A 22,977-nucleotide genomic window follows, 5' to 3' on the forward strand; every position below is an offset into this window, starting at 1 on the left:
TATTCTTACATGCTATTAAAGAGACACATTGTATCTGGATTTGAGAACCAATGAGGCCACAGTGGATGCTCACGCTTTATGAATTACAACTAATGATCTTTCTATAGAGCAATATCTCTAAAATGATTCAACCATTATTTTATGGATGGAGCCTCATGGGAGAGCCATAGATGTGTAATAGTAATCTTAGCGGTTAAACCAACACATGTAATTGTCCTTAAGGGTTAACCAGGAGCCATCTTTTAGTCATACTAATGTGGGTTGTTTAGGAAGCTATGCATACTTTTGAATGATTATGCAATGCCTTGTAATGGCTCTCTTTGGCACTCTCCTAAATATGCTTTAAACCCAGAAATCCATACAGTTTACGTTATGCAGTGTTTTAAAATCCATCACTGTAAACTACCACCGTTTATTATGCAGAAGGTCCTGGAAAGGACAACAATGCAACTTTACAAGGTTTTTACTTTAACCTAACAAGTCATAATAAATAAAGTAATAGAATAATGCAGAAGTAGTGTCGTTAGTAATGCATGACTCTACACAGGCAGTAATAATGTAATGTAACGTATTACTTTAAATGAAAGCAACTTGCATACTGCAACGTGTTACATTTTGAGAGACACTGGTTCCATGACAGTGATCGACAGTGCATCCGGTGTTGTAAGCCACACTGCTTTGTTCCGTTGGTCGAATTAGAACCGCATTGCGAATCTCTCTTCATCTCCAGTCGTCCTTTCCTTCTCTGCAGTGATCACTTCTCAGAGTTTTGCGAGACACTGATGCCCTCGTGGTGGTTTATGTTCTTTTACCAACACAATTATTGGTCACGAGGTCCTTTTTTTACCCCGCTTTGTATTTTAACAGTGATATCCATCTGTTTTACAAGATCCAATGCCCTCATTAAATACTGAATGTGCTGAAAGAGCCATTATGTTGGGCAGAGGGCCGCTGTCTGTCAGTGGAAGTCGGCCCACGCAGCATCGCTGCCTCACTCTGCTCGCCAGCATGGTGGCATGTCAAAAAAGTGCCCTTTTCACTTGAATATAAAATAGATAGATGAATTTTTGGCAATACATTGAGCTTCCCCCATTTTGTATACTGCATAGCACTTATTAGACTGTTTTATCCTCTGATTTTGTAAACACACTATGAGAAATCGATGATCCTTTAAAATGCATTTTCACATATGACTTTTTGTTTCTCACATTTCTCATTATTTCATTATGAAAGACACGTTCTTTTCAACAATTGTTAGAATTGATGCAGTTCTCTCAGATGTGTATTGATTGTGCATGTTCATTCAAGGCCAAACAACTTCAGAAAAATAAATGTGTGAAACATGCAGGGGTAAATTATATGGAAATAATTTAAGGAGCAGCTGTGTTTTACATACAATTATGCAGATTTTCACACGTTTTCACAGATTTGTCCGTTTCAAGGAAGACACATTTTGCATTTAACAAAACAGGACAAATAAAACTGTTTTTTTGTTCTATAAATAACCGCCGTAAAAGCAACATGATGCATAGTGTTCAAGGGAGCGATTAGAGAAATGGTTGCTGTTTGTTTGAATCCCAAAACCACGACGAACACATTATGAAAAGTGAACGCTCTTAGCCCCCTAAGTAACTCCAACTGGAGTGCTATTTACCAAGATACTTAACCCCCATGTGGGACAGTGCTTGTTGTGTAATTGCATAAAGATGAAACATGGCATTATTCCAAAAGAGACGGCAGACTCAGTCAGTCAATTTTGTGTCATATTGTGTAAATCCATGCTTTATTGCTGTTGTTCAACATTTAACTTAACAGGAAAGAAGAAAGAAAAACACAGCTCTTGTTCAAGCAAAGTGTTTTTATTGTATATGACTGTAATACAACTCTTTTCCACTGTTTTTTTCTTCTCCCTCCCCCCAGGATATTTGACAGTTACCATAGAGCCCCTGCCTCCTGTTGTTGTGGGAGAGACTGTTACTCTCAAGTGTAACTTCAAAACTGACGGAAGGCTTCGAGAGATTGTCTGGTACAGGGTGAGTAAACCCATCTACTTTCCAAACGCCATTAAGCACTAGCTTCTGTCTCCAGCATCTGAGGAGGTCAGTGCCAATCATCATATCACAGGTTTACTGCTGGGTAGCAGAAAACGTTGTGCGCCGTCAAACTGCAACTGTTAGGACACCAGCTATTATCCTGGGCCAGCTGTATGGGAGGCATCACTGGCTGTTGCTTGGGAATTTGATTTCTCAATCTGCTGGTCATCACCATCATGTCTTAATAGTTCACAGCTGGCGACTCAACTGTTATTAAAATCCCAGTTGGTGTACTACACTGCCTAAGTGCTGGCAATAATTAGATGGCTGTTGGAGGAGAGAGAAAACAACAACAACAACACAAAGCCCTTTGTAAGTCCATGACAGCGGTAATTTGCTCCTTAAAGCCGGCGTGTTTCAAAGGCGGCGGTTGGTAAAACATATCTGGGAAAATATATTTCGCAGAAGATACATTTATTTCGCTTCGAGGGAGACACTGAAAAGCACTTGGATTGGAAAGCAGGTCCTGCAGGTACACCCATGTCTGACCGTATTTATTTATTTTTGCCCCAAAAAAGTCCACAACAATTCTTGAGTGCGATACAGATTTGCTTAAAGCGGTTGACACCCCAAAACATTGTTTTGTGAAGTCGCTGGGGGATGATTGGATTTGTATAATGATGCCACAGACAGACTGCGGAGCCTGGAATGTTATCAACCAAGCCAACAGTAGGCACTCCATGAAATGCATTCTTGCTCTGTTTTCTGTTGTTCATGCTTGTGCTTATGATACAATCAGAGACTGATGCGTTTCCACGGCGAACAACTGCACAGCACGCAGACGGAGACGTCGCCAGGGCGGCTCTGCTCATGAGAATACAGTGCAATGTGTCGGTGTGATTTCAGATATGTCTCAGAGGTGCTCTCCATCGACTTTACACATGCATAACGGTTTGCTTATCACGCTGAGTGCTATTCAGCCTTAAAACTGTTGAATATCTTTGTTTGTGTTTATATCTTTTGTTTTCCAAGGTCTGAGAAATTATCCTGTTATCCCCATAAGGGGCTATTGAATTGACTTAGAATGTAGGATACAGATGTCTCTTCTACATCTTCCAACATTGGAAGTGTAATGATATCATTATTGAAAATAATATTCAGATCATCTGCAATATTAGTTTTTCAACATTTCGAAATTATAGTTTTCTTATATGTTTGCAAATGTAGTTCTAATACATTTCATTTTGCAATGACGTAAATACTAATTTATCATTATTACTCTGTTGTGGCCTTTTTATTCTCATGTTGTAATTTTTTTTTTAGCAATAGCTGGCATAAAACGTTCTATCTTCTCAACATTTCTTTTTTTTATTTGTCCACAACGATGCTGGAGGGAATACAAATAAATAAGACCCTGGCAAAAAGACCAAATAATATATATATATATATATATATATATATATATATATATATATGTATATGTATGTATGTATGTATATATGTATAATATTCTGTTACCGCCATAGTGATAACTTTTGTCTGCAGCATTATCAACTGATCGCACCCCTTCACTGCAAAAACAAGAATCCTCCTTCAACAAAAAGTTTAAATATTTGTAAAATGTTAACACCACACATTTGAGCTCCTCATCATGTTGGGTCCAACCAACTGGCCCAGGAAAACTTCCCAATGACCTGTTGCCAGTATCCTTACTGGTGAATTGTGCACCTTAATTGATAATTATTCAACCAGCATTCATTAGATAATTGTGAACGCACCCTCACCTTGGTGTCACCCTCCACTCTGAGTAGAGCGCTGTTCATTAAGGCGAGAGCAGCAGTTATGCAGAAAGCCGTCTTCAGAGCAGCTTCTGCTTCCTCCTTTTTATTTTTCTTAAATAAAACAGCGTCTCTGGACTCATCTTAGCAAATGTTGACCTTTCAAGGTAGGACAAAAAAGAGATTTATGGCACTTTACACGTTCACCTCAGTATCATAGATCACTTTCATTGCTTTGACAATTCATTTAATCAAGCGGGGATCGGAGAGTGTTGTTTTGCTCATATTCTATCAGATTCCAGTGGTGTCTATTGATAGCTGTAGTTTAAATAACCGCTGTGAGAATAGAGCTGCCCATATTAAGTGTTCTCACGAGGAAAGCATGGAGGTTGTAGCAGAAACTCTCGAGTGGCCACTGCTCAGCACAACCGTTGATAAATTATAAATCAATTACCCTCACTCGGCTGCCAAAGTTTCTTTAATCTCTGCCTTTTATTTGACTAAATAATGTTGACTTCTCATTTTACTTAAACCTCCTGTTTAAGTGGAACTGGGGTTGATACTCACCTGGGGAATCCTCGTATCTAATCGAAGCCCGGCCAATAAGACGGGGGCTGTATCAACTGAATATTTCAGCAGGCGCTCATTTGTGCTGTGAGATCCTGACGTATTCTGTTTGAGGATATTTGAATGCAGAACGCATCCAGACTGCAGTGAGAATTAGCACGTAGGATGTACTTAAGATAAACCTCCTTTTAGAGAACCTTTCAAGTCGCGCTCACTCAAATTCTCAAGCATTGTATTCACAACCAGAGAGATAAAAGTAATGGCTTTGATATGAGCTACACAAGGGTTTCAATTGTATTAAAGCGTTTAATATTTTCTTTTATGTACAAGTTTTTGGAGAAAACGTACAAACTACTACAGACAACAACTACAGAGTAGAGAGTGAAGGTGTGTGTAGCTTACGGTGTTCATTTGGGGTCTTTTTTTTATACATAACAATAATGGAAACAACATCTATACAACTATGATGATTCTCCCATCATGCTCTGCTTTATCCTTCTTCTTCAGACTGGCCAAAAAGCATTTTTTCTCTCATTTAAAAAAAAGAAAAAGAGTACCGTAGTCTGCTTGAAGCGCGTGACAAAATGCCAAAAAAAACAGTCAACGAGATGCCGCGGTGAAATGTGTTGTCGGGCTGCAGTCGAAGGCTGCCACCGAATTTGACACGGAAAACAAATTTGCGCAGGGGAAGCACCTGTGGTTGAAGCCGCCATTCAAACAGCTGTACTCTATTTTGAAAGTCAATCAAATTCAGCAAATAGAGAACGCCAATTAGATGGTAATCTGCAAGAGAAATAAAGAAAAACAAAATCTCCATCTGCTAACAGTGAACAGTTTGACTCAGACGGATGTGATCCCCACCAGAGGTTTCCACTGTGGTGTATGAAATAAGGGAATATGCTTCTTCTTTAAATAGCATAGGCGGACATTAACATATTATTGATTTGCCAGAAGTCATTCACAGACAAACAAAAGTGCACTATGTTGTACTATAGTCCCTCACCACGGATGTGTATAAAGAGCATAAGATCCCTTGCTGTATTTCCTATTCAAGTTCATTCAACAATAGCAGACAGACAGAGTGAGGGCGAGAACGGACTCCGGTAATGGACGTTATATAACCCTGCAGCTAATGCTTTTAGAGCAAATAAATTTAAGCCTCTCAAGTGTCTATGGCTTTGTATTACAGGCCACATGAAGGTTTGTAGTGAATACTGACAGGCCCCTGGTTTAAACACTACGGATATGTAATGCCATCAAACTGTCTATTATGCTTTAATAGCGCACCAAATAGCAATGATGGATCATTTGATAGGCCGGAGCTTATGCGCCGCCTGTTTGGGAGTCAGCGTGGTGGCACAGTACTCCTCAAAAGACGAGCTCATCTCATGCCGTGCCCGTTTGAATTCATGTCATTCTAATGAATACGCACACATGGGACCTCACCAGGTAAACCACGCTGACGGGGCTGGAGCAAGAGGGGTCTGTTATCTTGCCTTTTGAGTGCAACTCTCCCTTTTTCTTTCCTTCCTTCCTTCCTTACTTCCTTCCCTCGGCCCATTACGGAGCCGCTCCATCCTCCCGACATAACTCTTCCGGGATCCTCTCTCTCTCACCGACGCGAGTATCTTCCGCGAGACACTTCCCTAATTTAGCACTCGCCTGTTTGCTGGCTGAGCCGGTTTTCTGATGCTCATCTCATCATTCAGCTGTGTCCACCACTAGCCATTTCATTATTAGGATTCAAACTCACCTAAATTTATAATCCTGCTCTCTGCTGAATTGAACCCACACCCCTCCTCCTACATGTGCATTGTGTGTACATACTGAAGCAAGACGACGTGAAACACAAAATATTTATAAACAGAGACATGTTGTGTCCTTCATGATGAGGAACTACAACATACTCTTTCGTGGGTTATTGTGAGCAAGAGCTAGCCAGAAATTACTGGAATTTGGGAACGCATCTTTTTGTAAGCTAAATGATGCACTTATACCACTTATCTACGTATTTACTTGAATTCAAATCTTTAGTTGTTTTATTGCAAAGTAGATGTTTAGCTGTGCATAGTTTATTAGTGGATGGTAATAACTGAGTCAACAGAAAGACTCCATAGGTGCATGTTAAGCATCTTTTCATATTGTCAGATGGTCATAAATGTTTTAAGATGCAACACAAAAAAACAAGTCTAATTAGCTTGGGAAATAGCAATAACATTAGCTCTCTGCCTGCTTTTGAAAAAGCTCACTAACCATATCTTAAAAGCATCATTGTGATCCATGAGGTATACCGTAGCTGAATATGTATGTATGTGATAATATGCTGCGGTCAGGGAAAGACATTATGGTTCTTAATTGTTATTTGGGGCTTTTACTTTGAAGAATTTGTGATGTTGGGTTTCCTCCCCTCTCGTGCGGGTGTGTTGGTATATTAGCGTTGGAGCAGTAAAACAATTCAATAGTTTATAATGACTAAAAAGGACAATAACCAAAGAGTCGTAAATCTCAATCATCAACTTAATACTTTTGAAAGCCTGTCAAATCTTAATGAAACCATCTGCCCCCACAGATTATATTAGAAGCATCAAGTTTGACAGTGAGCTTTACAATGAGACACTTTGAGCAATACGTCCGTTCAGAAATCACTCTCTTTTCGCTATTTAGTGCCATACATTTACACTTTACTTTATTTGAGTGTGTAAAGGTATCCACTATGAATTATACTCTAAAATCCCATAATGGATTGGAAGAGGTTGTCTACATGGCATGTGAAGGATTCCACTGAGGGACTGTTACTGCTACAGTAACAATCCCTCAGAAATATCAGTGTATTGCTTACAATAGCGCAAACCTTTGGGCATCTTTCAGGGAGTACTGCATAGGTGAATCATGGAGTGATCTTGGGCACAGACTGTACACAACATGGAGGTAGTCTCCATGATGTTTTAGCTCAAATGGCATCATCCACCATCTTGGCAGATACAGCCTAACTGCCGGCTAATCCCAAAATGGGCAAAGAACCCAGTGGCAAGAAACCTGCTATGGTACCCATCTGTCACTCCAAGCAACCACGCCGTCAATTATGCCTAACTTTAAGTCATCATTTAAATGTGTGAGCTGTTTAAACATCCTTATAGGCGACTGCGGGGATTGACTCGCTATTGGAGTCGGCCACAAGTGGCCATTTGATGAACTGCAGTTTTGAACTTAATTTTGCCGCACCAGAAGTTGCTGCTCTTCCCCTCAACCATGTGGTTTCCAAGTTGTCAAGACATAACCATACTTTGTCCATAATGGGTAATTTTGTAATGGTTCATTCACTCTAAATTGAGCTATTTCATTGTTTTTCTTCGAATGAGAAAGTCATTTCTATGTATCTACTTGGATTTAAAGTATATATAAACCGTATGCTTCAAAATGATGCATCAACTCACACCCATAATGGTCATGCGTCATGAACGGACACTGTTGGGGTTCTCATATCCGAATGCTGCATGCACAGTTCCTCCATCTCGACATATTGCCATTATCTTAATGGCACAGACGTACATGTGTTTGCCAGCTGTGTTTGGACACACGCCAGCTGCTTTGAGAGATGCTTATATTATGTGAAAATAGTCCTGTATGTAAAATACTGACCCAAACGTCCAGTCTTACTCACGGCAAGAAAAAGTCATTCTGAGATAAAAGTGAGACGCTTGATGCCCACACAAGCTCTGCACCCCCAACTCTTACATCGCCTCTGGTGGTATTTTACAGATTTACTTGTGGCCCACATTTTGACAAATCCCATTAAAGCTGTTGACAGTGTCAAAGCACAATATAACAGCTATGCAAATGACTTATCTCCTGTCACAGTAAGCCAAGCAGTATAGGAGTGCATTACATTATGTGCGTTACATAAGAGGGACATACAAGTCTTTTTCTGGCCACATGTTACCTCCTAAAAATGTGATGGCAAAGATTTCTTACCGGACACTCCAAACTAAAAGTGCAGCCATTTTCTCGCCAGTAATCCTCTTTCTCGACTGTGGCGAGACACGGGAGGCGTCATATGTTAAATCCGAGTTTAAAATCTTCAAGACAGGGTTGCCTGGGCAACTGGGATCTGTGAGTACAGAAGAGAGCTCGCCGAGTGTGTACGCACAGCACACTCCTGTGGGGTTTTTGGGTGTCTAACTTCCTACAGTTTAATCCCCGAGTGTGCTTGTGTAGGTTGAGAAATGTCTTGTTTTCCTTGTACTTTATAGAAGGGGTTTAGTCATCTTGGAATAGTGTGTGCATGGCCAACGCACGGTCTCTGTCCGCCTGTCTGAACGTACCCATTAGTTAAGATTGGATATGCGTGTTTTGATTGTGAGAGAAACTCTGTTAGTCAATTTTCACTTAGTGCTGAAATTGAATCAAATCAAGCTCATTTGTCACATGCATAATCATGCACAATGAAATTATGTTGCGCTTATAGCTCCAGAAAGAAACGACTGTACACAATTTCCTGATACTGCACATACAAATCTGCCAGCTTTATCGGAACTGAACTTTTTTCCTCGATAGAAAACAGCTAGTGTAACGCAGTTCCTTTTGTCTGCTGTTAGGGCTCATGCCCAGTCAGTTATTTAGCTAGTGTGCCCTACTTGGCAGTCGAGTTTGTTGTTCTCCTCGCGACTCCTCGTTTGATTGTAGCATCATTAAACGCCCGAATATTCCCCCAATGCCTTCATCTTGCTTCTGCACTTGGGTTCAACTTCTGATTGTGAGTCCATCAGAAGGAATAGCTTTACACTGATGTGCCCTTTGGAAGCAGAAAGCTCTCAAAACGTGTCCCGAAACCGGGGAAAAAAACAAACAAACCGGCAGATGAGTCTCTGATTGCAAAAGATGTCTAAACAAATATGTGTAAATGTGATTTATTCAGCAACATATGAAGTATATCTGGGATATACAGAACAGATACATACACATGTTTGTTGCTCTTCTTTTATCTATTTATTGACTTCTTTGCATTTTACAAAATGAGACATTTCGTTCCTTTCGGTGAAAGAACAATGTGCGTTTCAAGGCGGCCAACTAGAGCCACATGCAGTGTAATGATAACACATTTAGCAATCAACAGCCCGAGTAATTGCCTCCTGATGTGGTCATTGTCTTCTCAAGTTCTGTGTCCTCAACCAAATCTAATTTTATTGAGAGGGAACTCACCAGTGAGCTCCTTCCCACGTCACAATTAATATAGGATTTCAAGTGCTACGTTACAGTTTTTCCTCAGTCACTTTGGGTCAATTCTTGAGTGAGATTTTATTATTTTTCCTCCAAACAATAAGTCCAAACACATTTACTGAACACATACAAATGTGCACAACCTTTTTCTGTGTACTACAGTATTGTTCTGTGTTGACTTCTTCCTTTACTTTTACCTCGAGTTGAAATTGGAATCCAAAAAGCTCAGCGCGATACACAAAGAGATTCACTCTTGTCCAGTAAGTAGTCAGAGTCAATGGAAAATGGTAGAACAAAACAGAGATTTGTACATATTTCCAGGATTGACTGGCATGGTGAAAAAAACGTCCAAGCATTTTGACCAGTTCTTGACCGGCTCACACGATGACAATAACTAGAATTTAAAGCTAGACCATTTCAGAAAATGAACTAATGCGATTGAGAAAATACTGAATACATACACATCAAGTGAAAGACTTCCCTTGTCTTTGAGCTGGCTAACTGACCAATTGGAGAGAAGATTTTAAAATCACTTTCACTATGTTTCCACACCTTTTCTTTGTCTGTAAACATACATAAATGTGCCATGGCCCTTTAAGCAGTGGCACAAACCTCTGTCATCTTTATTAGCCTGCTGCTCCATGCCGAATATAGGGCCCCGAGGGGAATTGAAGATAAGGCGATATGGATCACTGCACAGCAACCTTCCCCTTTGGGAATGCCACTGGGGCAAATAAGCAGCCTGTTATACATTGAATGATAATTACACACTTTGTGTCAGCAAACTACGAGATGAGTCCCTTTTTATCCGCAAATTCTAATAGCAACAAAAGGGGACTGATCACTGCCGTGCTGATCTGAGAGCTGATTTCTGCTAATGTGTTTATCTTGTTGTTCATTGTTCATGGACCTGGTGCCAGTTATATAGTAAAACGTGAATGAAAATGTGTTTGGTTTGTGTATTTTGTAAATCTTGTGCCTATTGTAGCGGGGTTAATAGGCTATCAAGGGAAACCCTCTAACATGGTTGAGGTAGCTTCCAGTACATTTGACAGATTAAAGGTTACCCTAGCAACTTCTGCTCCGGTCTGGCGCCCAACGCCTACCTTTATCAGTTTGAAGGGAAGCCTACGCTACATGACGACAACGGAATATGTTGTTCCCATGCAGCTACCATAAAAGTCAGGTTACAAGCCGCTACTACCTCTGGTCAGTCTCCAAGCAAGCTAGGAGCAGCGCTAGCTAGCGCTGCTACTAGCTCCCCGCTTCTGCTGCTACTGGCCGCTACTGCTGCTACTGTCCGAGTCCCCTCTGCCCATGTCGGGTGTAGAGCCGGGGCTGGTACCTACCTTTGGTGATTGTCGGGGAGCTCGTGGAAGTTAGCGGAGAGCTAGCGGAACTTAGCGCAGAACTAGCATGAGCGCCAGCTGGCTACAGCGGGGTGCAAATGGGGACAATGACCGAAGGTAGTAGCGGCGTATAACCCGACTTTTACGGTAATAGTGAACAATGTCTCCTCATTCAATGCGTCTCTCAGAGATCCCTAGGTATCTATCAAAAGCATACTCTGTATCTGAATAATTTGGTAATTCAAGAAATTATTATGCGGGACAAAAAAAACTCTAATTTCCTCATTGTTACATCATACTTTTTTGTTATCTTTATGGTAAATATAAGCATCAGGGTATAGTTTATACTGTATTATAAACGCATCACAAAAGTGTTGCATGGCACATTTCATTTTCAATCGATTTTTTATTATATTTTCGCAAGAAATTGGTTACATGACCGTATTTAACATAATCACAGTGTGTGGATACTGTAAAACAATTGAACATTGTTTTGTAGAAGAAAGATGACAGTTGATTATATGGATCTCAAAAGGCTTGCTTCATTCTACTTCAATAACAATGGCCATCTGGGAGAAGATTTCGATTTTGAAGTTATTGCTTATGCTTCACTGTTTTGTTTAAGCCTTACTGTAGCTCTTCCAGTTTTCGACATGTCTTGACAATTCATAATCTCACCACCAGATTGTTTAAATCCATTTTTACAGTTACAGAAGGATCAAACAAGACAGTGATTACTCAGCGATTAGGAGTGGATCAGAGCCTCTTTGTGACATTTGCATTAGAGGAGTAAATCATTGTCATGCCAGGACGGTATTAGCAGTGACCCCTACTGTGCTTCAACACACACATTATGCGGTCCTCCTGAGGCACGAAATACACAAAACAGTTACTTATTTAGTTTTTCATATATTGATTAACTTGTTCACTCCTTTGTTTGTTTAATTTTGATTGAATGTGATGAGATATACTTCCACACCCACATAGAAGCACATGATATATGACTGCTCTGTAAATATACCAACTAACTAAGTATGCTGTTCGCTTCAAACTCAGAAACTCAAATACTTTATAGGATACAATTATAATATAATCATATCACTTTTCATATTTCATAGTCTGTGTATGATATGGTGGATTCCTCTGTGCCGTAGAGCTTCATTGTTGTCCACAAACTATTAAAACCCCCCTGTTGAGCCACACTGCTGCACTGGGTGGCATGTTCCTTCATTACCATGAACATGGGCACTTTAGTGTGTTTTGATGTGATCCACATACACCGTTCTGCTCCTGTAAATACTCACTAGAGCACCAAATGTGTATTAATCCACAGCTGAAAATAGTCCCCAATAAATGCACTACAGGGTCACGTCGTCGGCTGAAAACTACAGTATTCTGCTGATTTAAAACAAAAATACCGATAGTCAGCCTTTTTTTAATGAAATAATTTATTTGTGACCCATTTTACATGAGTTCATACATGCAATAAAATGTTCCAAGAGATACTGTATGTGTGTGTGTGGTTTTCTCTGGTCTTGGACACTGGTGTATAGTGTTTTCAAACTAACACAGGGACTTATACTTTATTTCATTGTCAAAAGTATATATATATATACGTTTATATAGTAGGATAAGCATAAGTGTAGCTGGTATTATATTACGCCTACAAATACTGGACTTTCACTCAGGAGACCGCTATTCGTCTTGAACTAAAAGTCAATGTTGACTTATTTTGTCCCGTAAGTGGCTTTATAAACGGCAACCACGATCTCTCAAAATAGACATTATACATACACAACATATATGCTGACACACACACCCTCACTCATCCAAAACTAATTCTAGACGGGTACCTAGAGTGTAATAGTTTCCAACCGAGGGCCACTGACCAAGCAAGCTGGGACGTTTTACGAGTTGGCAGTGAGACTATATTGTGTTAGAGGTTCTGTAATTATATTTCAGCTTTTATTCGCGTACCACTGCAGTAGGGCCATAAATATATATGGCGACAAATCTTATCCCTTTTGAAAATAACATAATGACATGTGACAACCGTTATACATTTTGCATGTGCACAAGACATGTAATATGTGTTGGCCTGTTCCTTCAGAATAATTGCATTCAAATCCAACATTAATAGTCCATGATGCAACATCAGTGTGGGTGCAGAAACCATTGAACGTTTTATAGAAATAGGTCATTACAGCAATATTTGTTCATCTGATGTGTTTCTTATCTACGAGAGCTTCACAGTAACTCAACATAAAATTAAAAAAAACTAAATAAATAAAAGGGAGACCATAATGTAACCAAATTATCCTCTGATTGACGCTATCTAAATTAGTCCGTGCTTTGCCAACAAGGGGAAGTTGTTTGATAATATTGATTGCTATTTACAATTTAGACAAACACACTTAGCACCACAGTTATCATCCATTCATTCATCTCGAAATGTCTGTCTGTATCGTCTCTTCTTTCTATTCTGGGTCATTAGGTGGCCATCCCAACATTCCAGCAGGCATTAAGTGAACGGCATTGAAACACAGTGGGTATGTCATCACTGTACCAGAGCTAATTGGGACACCACTTATCAGCACTTAATAAAGACGAGGAGTTAATAAGTGCTCATTAGGGTCAATACTTTTGGGGCACATATTCTACATCTTCAGTTGGATACAGACTGTAAACCCCAAAAATAAATGGAATGAAAGCAGCAATCTGCTCTAGAATTCAAATTAAACGGACGTCATGAAAGTGAAACATATTCAGACAAGACAAGGAAATATTAATGATCATGAAGGAGTCTTTTTTTCTCCAGAACATCCCAATTATGAACTAGAGTAGGCCTGTTTTCTTTATTGTGCTGCGACTAAATAATGAGGTCACTCTCCAAATGATTTTTATGTTTTGTTGTTGATTCCTTTAAACAAGGCTTTGGCTCCATTGAAACGAGGAGCCTGGGGCCAAACTGCCCCGCTCTGAAATCACCCCCTCCGAAAACCTGACTCTCCTTGGCAATCCGTAATGCATTGTTTACAGAGTGAACCATCACTCCTCTGCAACCTGGCTGCAATAAAAGTAATATGATATTAATAATACTGCAATCAAGGTATTGTTAATATGCCAATTAGGTTTGAATTCATAACCAAACCAATTGCAGTGTTCCCTTATTTATTAATATTTGTGTGTAAATACAACTCAATTGCAGCTGTTACATCCAGACAAATCCACTCAAGGGCCTGAATAACATCTTATAATATATAATATAGAGGAAAATAATCATAGATATATCTTGTGCCAGCCCTTTCTCCCCAAAACAAATTACATTCTCTACAGCAAAATTGCGTCGAGAATTGTTCGAGGGAATCTTCTTATTATATATATATATATATTAGATTATGTTTGTTTTTGATATATCACAGAGATGCTTCCAATTATAGTTCCCGGAAGTCTGGAAAGGGAGGAGGTCAGGGTGGATGGTTGGGTAAACAAACACAGAAATCTCACCGTAGACTCTATATGGCAAGTCAGCGTCAGACACTGGATTGTGGATTGCCGTTTTGAAGCCTTGAGTTCAGCATTTTGACATGAGTGGTACAACTTTTTTAGTGAACAAATTGTTACAATAAACTTTCATGAAAACACACTGTTAAAAGAGTAAAAGTTCTAAGACGAAAATATATAGTACACCATGGTGGCGAACTGTCAAGCACAAGGTAGCCCCGTCCTAAAGCACACCCTGAATTATGGTCTATTTGACTCTAAATGGGACCATCATTTACTAAATGAGCATCATGCTGTATTGGAGAATACTTGAAACTAGAGATTGAAACCATAAACTCATGTTTACAATGTTTCCTGAGGGAATAAATCCAGTGAGAAGTAAAGTAATTCTCTCATCGAAGTCTATACAATCTGACTTCTTTTTGCAATCAGAGAAGTCGCCCCCTGTTGACCAGTAGAAAGAATGCAAGCTTAAGGCACTTCCATATTGGCTTCACTTTTCAGACTCATTGTAAGCCAAACCATTATGTTTTTACTAAATCTAAGTAAGTAGTTTTGTTCCTAATGACATCGTCCTCCTCGTTTGACATCCTCATCTTTTGGTGAGGGGATTAGTCCCATGTGCAGTAATTGAGTTAATGTTCATGAAAGATAGTGGTTTTAATGTTGAGTAAACATGCTGCATCTTGTACTTCAAGTCATTGCAGACTTTTTCTGTACGAAAACCAAAACCATGACCTTTCCCTAACCTCAACCAGGTGCTGTAAATGACGCGACATAACCACAAACAAATACTTTTAATCATCCTGTTGTTGCTACAAGCTGATATTGAACAGCAAGATCCAATATATTGACAGTAAACATATGAAATAAGTTCTTATTTTGATGTTATTTTAACATTTTGCCACCTACCAGATTACGCTAATTCCCAACATTTCCTTAATATGTTAATCATAACCCAGGACACATTACATTTTTTACAAAACACATTTAGTTTTGAAAATTAACCGTGCTGATCAGGGATTTCTGTAGAGTATGAGGAGAAAAATCACAATCATCTTCCAAATGGTAATTAAAATTAACTTGTCATAATTGTTTGTACCATATTTCCCACTTGAGCACAAATTGAAGAGCTACTGTATGCGAACACAGTTGGGAAACCAAATGCACCCCGGCAAGGAGAATAGGATATTAAAAATGTTAATTAACACGGTAAACGGATTACAAAAAGCAACATGCAATATCTTCTTGTGGTTCTTTATTGTAGAGTTTACTTGATTTTCATCGTAATCGTGGGCCAGCTGAGTTAAACACTCAGTTAAACACTCAGCAACGAGCTTCATCAATTTCTCCCTTTGAGACGTGACCTTTGCTTGAAGGCTTCTGTTCACTCGTCCATCCATCATCTTTGTCCAGCAAGAGACTACCCTTGAGAGCAAACTGCAGAGAAAAACACGAGCTAGAGTTTTAAAAGGTTATCAGTACTTCAGCTAAGAGCACCAATTTTAGATTAGCACTTTTGTACATACAGTACATCCTTGATCATGTGAATTGTATTCCTTGGAGACACTAACTTGCTTTTGACAATTCATATGGAAGCATTGGTTTGTTTCCATCTTAAGAGTTTTGTCATGTAAAGATGCATTGTAAAGATGTATTTTTCCAATTCTGGTATTGTTTTGAAGAGTTTTGTTGTTTTTGTGACCCTTTGTTAATGGAAAGTCCAAGGTAAATTCCCCAATCCGTGGGAGTCCAAGTCCTTTGTCCTGCATTCTTCAGGGAAATTTTCATGCGAACATTACGGAGAAGCCTTTTGCCCTTTGAATTATTTAGAAAATACTTTCAAGCCGTCATTCACTGCGTGGACGATAATGTAGCATCGAATAAAGTGTTTCACCTCCCCCGCAGATTCTATATCACTGGATATTATAGACGATAGAGGAGAAATGGTCGAGCATTTTAGATTAAATTAGAAAACTTTATTAATCCCCAGTTGGGAAACTCATTTGTCATCAAAATCATTACAGACAACAACAGACAAAGTTCCCAGCAGACAAGAAACACATTACAAAGAACAAACAACACCAGAAAATGCCATATGAAACATGACCGACATCAGAAAGATGCTGAATCTAAAAACCACAACTAAAAGTGTTCATTAAAATGGCAATTTTCATTGGCATACTGAGTCGTGAATGATGCAGTGATTAGCATTCTGGGTTTGATCTCTAGTCGTGGCCTTTCTGTATGGAGTTTGCATGTTCTCCCCACATTTGCGCTGATTACCTTTGGGTGCTCTGGTTTCCTCCCACAACCAAACATGCATCATGTAACCTTCCCCATCCGGCTTCTTGGTAAGACCCAGGCCAAATCCAATAGGTTGTTCAGGAAATCTGACTTCCATAGCGGTTTGCTCGAGGTTACCAGATGGAAATTGATGATTTACTCTGGCGCCCCTAATGCAGATAGCTGAAAGAGGAAGATAACAAACAAAAAAAGACCTCTATACATTAACCTCAAAGCATTAAATAGTGGCGACAACAACTTTCTTCTTTTTTTTTTGCATTTACATTAGTCTTGGTGCAAATGATAACCGAAATGCGAGAATGACATAATTGTATTCGGAAGGAACATAGTGTACGGAACAAGGTGGTCAGACTTGACCTCTATTCTTACAAATATGTGGCTTTTCTGACATCACCGCCACGGACATCACTCAGCATTGTTCCTGTTTCCTGTTCATGAGGATGACTGCAGGTGCAGAGATGTTGTAAAAGGATGAGGCTGCTTCACTGTAACAATTTGCCAGGAAAGGCTTTTCAGTGTGGCGCCCTGCTGTTTCAGAGTGACAAACTAAAAGCTGAGAGAGCCATTTGAGCCGTCTGTCGATTTCAAAGAAACTTCTACATGGCCTTGACCATGCTTCTTTGTTCCGTGAAGTAAAATAGGAAAAAGAGTTAAAAAAAAATCCAGGTTTTTACTGAATGACTTTCCCTTCACATTGACAAACATGCTCAGTTGGTTTGTAGTCCTTTATCTTATGTTCAAGAACATCTTGTTCATCAGATGTGCACAGTAGGTACGCAACACCATTGCAGAGCAGCCATGAAATGCAGTAACTCTTTGTAATCTCAGTAATATGGCAGCGCTGAGAAGTACATTACTGTTAAAGGAACCGCTAGACCAGTAATTCTCAAATGGGGGTTGTACTGTTCTCCCTATGTGTTTTACTTCCAAAGTGTTAACATAGATAAACAGCTAGCCAAACTCCTTTTCAAGAGCCAGGAATGCGAGCGTACTTGCTCCTTTATTGACTTTCAACATCAAATCATCTTGACAACGTTGAATCAGAGTAAAACTAGAAAAGAAAATACAAAACATCTTAATTGAATAGCAGATACATATTAACAGCCTTAAGTTCACAATTCACCTTGAAATGCTAACAAAAAGTCATGCAAACGAAAGTCACTATTCCTAATTGTACAACACGTGAAGAACAATTAAAACACATAACAGTTAACTTAAATACTTCTTTAACATAAGCAGGGCAGAACAGGGGTACTGTAACACCCTGTGGTTTCTATGTGTGTCTTCCCAGTGTTTCCTGATTGTTTATTCCCTGCACCTGTTTTCGTTCCAGACTCCTCCCACCTGTGTGATTGTAAAGCCCCGGCCTCATTGTTTCCACCTGTGCCTCGTTGCCTGTCTTCCCCTGTGTATTTAGTGTCTTCTCCTTGTCAGTTGCAGGATTGTCTTCTTTGTCGCTCATGTATGTACTTAGCGTTGAAGCTGTAGCTGTAGTTTTCTAGTGTTTGTTTCCGATTTTGTTTAGTAAAATACAGCTTTGATTTTGCCCTCCACCTGGCCTCCTGTCTGTTTCCTCTACTCCTGAGTCTCTTCCTCTCACACCCGGTCGTGACAGGTACTTGTACCCCTGGGGATATGTGAAGGCACTTCAGGGGGTACGTGAGATTTTTTTTTTAAAAATATATTTAAAATGAGCATCCATTTAAAGTTATTTTATAAATATTCAATAAAATATAAGTATACTTGCATCAACTGAATTGTATATATTCTATATTAAGTCAGACACTGATGGCACATCACAGTATTATATTTGTTTCAACCACAAATGCTTTGCACTGGTCAGGGGGTACTCAACTGAAGAAATATCACTGAAAGAAGGCTGAGAACCACTGTGCTAGACCGTTGGGATCATGGGAGCAAGTGTTATGACTCCCAGGATGCATTGCCTTCACAGCAATGTGCAGTATGGGCATAACACAGCAGGTCAACATTAGAATTTCACTGTAAATTCACATGTAAGTGCTCCAGTCTGCAAAGTGCCGTCGGTAGTTGATGGGCGTGAGTATTAACTCTAATGTGTTCGTATTGGAATGGTTTGTTTAATACAGAGTTCATTTTCAGTCCGGCGCAAAGGCATGCACTCCTCCCAGAATGGGGGGAAAAAAGGCTCTTTGAATAATGCCACACTATACATAGCAATGTGTAAATGATGGGTCTGAATGACCCTCGCCCCAATCAGAGACATAATATGGACTGGGTTCACTCATAGCCAGGCCAGCTTTGCAGCCAAGGAAAAACAATTAGAGGAAAGCCTCTCTTCCCCAGCGGGTTTAATGCATGTGGAGAGAGATAGGTTTTGTAATAGATTTTTGTCCGTGTAAAATGAGATGTTGACCTCTAGGTCCAAGACACTCAAAGACATCAGAGGAGCAGGACAGCACACTCCCAGTGGGGCTAAAGGATATTCATCCAGGACATCATTCTCGCGCCTGGTGTGAGTCATACTACCAGCCATGACAGCTACTCCTCGTGGTAGTTATCGCCAAAGAGCCTCAGAGGGTGTTCAAAGGCGAGATTGCGTCTATGCAATCAAGCTCTTTTTTTTAAATGCCATGAGACCCGGGCAATTGACACTGCTTTTTCATCTCTTGTGCAGCCGTTGAATTGGTGGTGTTAATCATGTCATCCTGACAGATTAATGAGGAGGTACTTTTTTATGAATGAGCTTCAAAAAATAAAAGGTATAATATTTGTTTTTATTTTTGTGGTTTGGTTAATTTTATAAACTTGTCAGGAAGTAATTCTCCTGAATAAATTAAAGTCCCATTAAAAAGCAGTTTTGTAATGCTGCGGTGGAGTCCTACAACTTGCATTACTATTTATTGTTTCAACATTGCAATTCAAATAGTACAATATGTGTGTATCAAGGATATTTTGAATCCCTGACATAAAGGTCTGTTTGAATCTTAATTATTTACGCTTGCAACTTCTATTTCTTCCTCCATCTCAATGCAATCACAAATATATTGAAGGGTTAGGGTTGAGAAAAAAACTATCTAGAGGACCGTCAGTGAGTAAAAATCAAACGGTGACAGGAGCTACAGGCGAAGATATTACTTAAAAGAAATGCAGTCATTCAGTGTGGAAGATAATAAATGTTGTCTTATACAATTTAAATTACACATAGATTTGTGTGGTGATATATTTATACATATATAAATGCAGAAACACACATATTTAGATTAGTAGCAAATTAAACGTCATTAACCTCATCTAAATATCCGATAAGTAGATGTACATTACTGAAATCCCTTCAATTCATAATTCAATCCATGAGGTGACAAGGCTCCCTTCTGGAAGGTCAAACTAACTTTTCCTCCTCTTGGAACAGAACAGAGGCTCATCATATTTACTGGGAAACAGCAAATCGTTGGCAAATCACCTTCTTTGTTCAACTCCACACAGTATGGGAACTATAAAACAGCACGTCAATATTGAAAGGCTATTTTTACACTTTTTCCATGGATCGCTTGGAGAACAAATTATTTTCCCATTTACTTCCTACACATTTACACATCGATCCACTGACATTAATCAAGTTCAGCTCCTTCGCCACAGCCGCCAACGTGCACATAATCCAGTATGCATAGTCGAATCTAAAGATCATCAAAAAGGTTGTATTTAATTCAGTGTATTACTCTGAATATATGAGTTATGATGGAACAGTTGGGGTCCAGACAGCTCTCAGCAGTGCGTCCTACAGAGCAGAGACACCTTTTAGGAGAAGGTTGTCACACATTTGGTGGGTGTTACAAACTCGGTGGTGGTCCTGTAATTATTGGGCCTTCCTTCCTCCCACAAAGCCACAGCAGAAAGCCTCTCTGACTGCAGACATTATAGACTATTCACATTATACTAAATGCTCATCGCCCTTAACCTGACCTGCCACCTAATTTATCTTGATCCAAGCCTGTAGGTAGATGTGGCATTAGCATAAATTCCACAGACTTTTCCAGTGCCACGGAGAGAGAGAGGAGACAAGGAGAGCGCTAATGTTATCTGTGAATGCTTTGTTTACACTCCATCTTAATGGAAATGTAGAAACAGAGGTTTTGATCTATGAGAACGTTACATTCATCAGTAATTTATGTAAATCTTTGCCTCAGATTCTTCGGAGAGTACAGTCATGATGTGACCTTAAAGTGGCTTTAATAGATGTTTATATTAACAATGGACCTCATGCAATAACCGCTCACACAGACAGATTGGATCATAAACGGCTTGTAATATAGAAGACGTTTGCCGCGTTCAACAGTTGTCTTGTTTTTTTAATTTTCTCTCTGCGAACATAATTCATCGGTGAGTCACAGGACTCGTGTGCAATTAGTCTGCTGTTAACAAAGACTACGTTTTCTTTAATGGATTCTATATTTCATTACTTTGTCGCAATTGAGTTAAATTCATAATTATGTTGACATTGTGTTGTTTGACTTTGGGCCCTGACCAAACAGCCGTATGTGACGAGTTGGCATGCGATATGATGGTCACTCGTAATTAATTATTAGTAGAGCCTGCGGCTTCTGTCGGCTGAATTATGAGTTTCAGCTTATTGTTCAGCTGTCTGGCAAACAACTTTACTGGTTTTGTTCACTATCACTGCTCACAGTCTTGCTTTACACTGCAACTTATCCTCATACATGGATTCTTTTGCAATCTTAAAAATATAATTTTTTTTTTCAGTGTTTTCAAATCAAAAATCCATCAACCTCGTGTCAATTTCTGTTTGTTACATGGAAACCGTCCTTTCAAAATAAAGTTCAGTCTTCACTGGAAACAACTCAGTCAGGTTTAGGCAGAACAACTTCTTGGTTATGTTGAGGAAAGCATTGTGGTTTGGGTTAAAGTAACTTTGGTAGTGCCGTTACTGAAGTACACAAGTTACGCAACAAATAAATCAACATTGATACACGGGGCACCAACAGCGGTCCATCCACCTACCGGCAGGGTGTGCATTTATTGGGATCCGCCCACTTTACAGTACAGTGGAGGGCGGAGCCTGTGTGAGCTACAACCATGGATACAGAAAGATGACTGGATTCAGCGTTGGAGGTGAATTCATATAGCGTCACCTGGCCAGACCTGATGTTGTATAGTGTGGCCACTATATACCATTAGCTTCAAAGTGTATCGCTCTTCCTGGAGGCTTGGTGAAAACGACTGTTACAATAGTGTAACCCAAGTTCTATGAGTGCAGGTGGAGCCCTAAGGTGCCCAGATGCTGAGTATTTCTACTCCACATTTCAGATGTAGTTTGTACTTTTTTCTCGTCTACGTTTAGCTAAAATCTATAATTACTGGTTGCAGATGATTTAACTGTTCATATACTACACATGATCAATTTATAAAATATGATGCATTGTTAGATGCTAGACAAACCAACAGTTAAGTAGTTGAAATTAGCTCAACCTCAACCAGCTTTGGTGCTGTGTGAAAGCATCCTTAATACTATTCCAATAGTATGATACATATTATAATATATCACTCGCTAAGAAGCTCCTCTGCCCATCTGTGTGTATTTTACTTTTCATATTTTAAGTTAATTTTGCTGATACTTTTAATGCAAAGACCTTTACTTGTGACAACGTAATTGCAGCCTTTACTTAATAAAGAATAAGAACGCTTCCATCTCTGTATCGAGTATATTAAGTGTGCTTTTTAAGTACTAATATGAACTTGACATGTCAGCATGGTGGAGTCTTTACACTGTAAATTACAAAGCGGTAATAGAGTGTTTATTGTTTTATCAGCTGAGGCACACACTCCACTAAACCTCCCTGGATCATCTCCCCCTTTTACACACACGTTGTGCTCCAACACCCTCTGATCTACAAATTGAACACTTTGTTTAATCCCCCTTTATCCTGATGCGATCCAACCATTTAGAACCACGAGCCAGCGGAGATATCTGTGTAATTTAAGTTTGCATGGCGTCGGTCTCCCCTGCTGATGCCGCACATCGTGATCGATCAGCCACTGAGGGTCATGTCAGTCAACAAACTCGGGTATCGACAAAGACGCTCACATATTCTGCAATTTAAGGCTCACGTTGCTGTGCTTTCGTAAAGCCAGAGTTGTGTCGTACAAACGAATAATGTTTAATAGTAGATGCATCGATAGATAAATGGAAGCAGAGGATTTAAGGGCTTTTTATACCTCACAGCA

The 22,977-nt window shown here is 39.5% G+C and overlaps 1 protein-coding gene across 1 annotated transcript in view; it reads left to right on the forward strand.

The window, feature by feature from the left end:
• igsf21a (immunoglobin superfamily, member 21a) overlaps positions 1-22,977 on the forward strand; it is a gene marked incomplete at both ends in the record, with an annotated part of 166,536 nt that overhangs the window by 49,719 nt on the left and 93,840 nt on the right. Inside the window, one exon of the mRNA XM_079217800.1 lies at positions 1,921-2,033. Within this exon, the coding sequence (XP_079073926.1) occupies positions 1,921-2,033 (113 nt within the window). The remainder of the gene's footprint in view (positions 1-1,920; positions 2,034-22,977) is intronic.

Source organism: Taurulus bubalis, assembly GCF_910589615.1.
Source record: "Taurulus bubalis genome assembly, chromosome: 5".
Lineage (NCBI taxonomy): Eukaryota > Metazoa > Chordata > Actinopteri > Perciformes > Cottidae > Taurulus > Taurulus bubalis.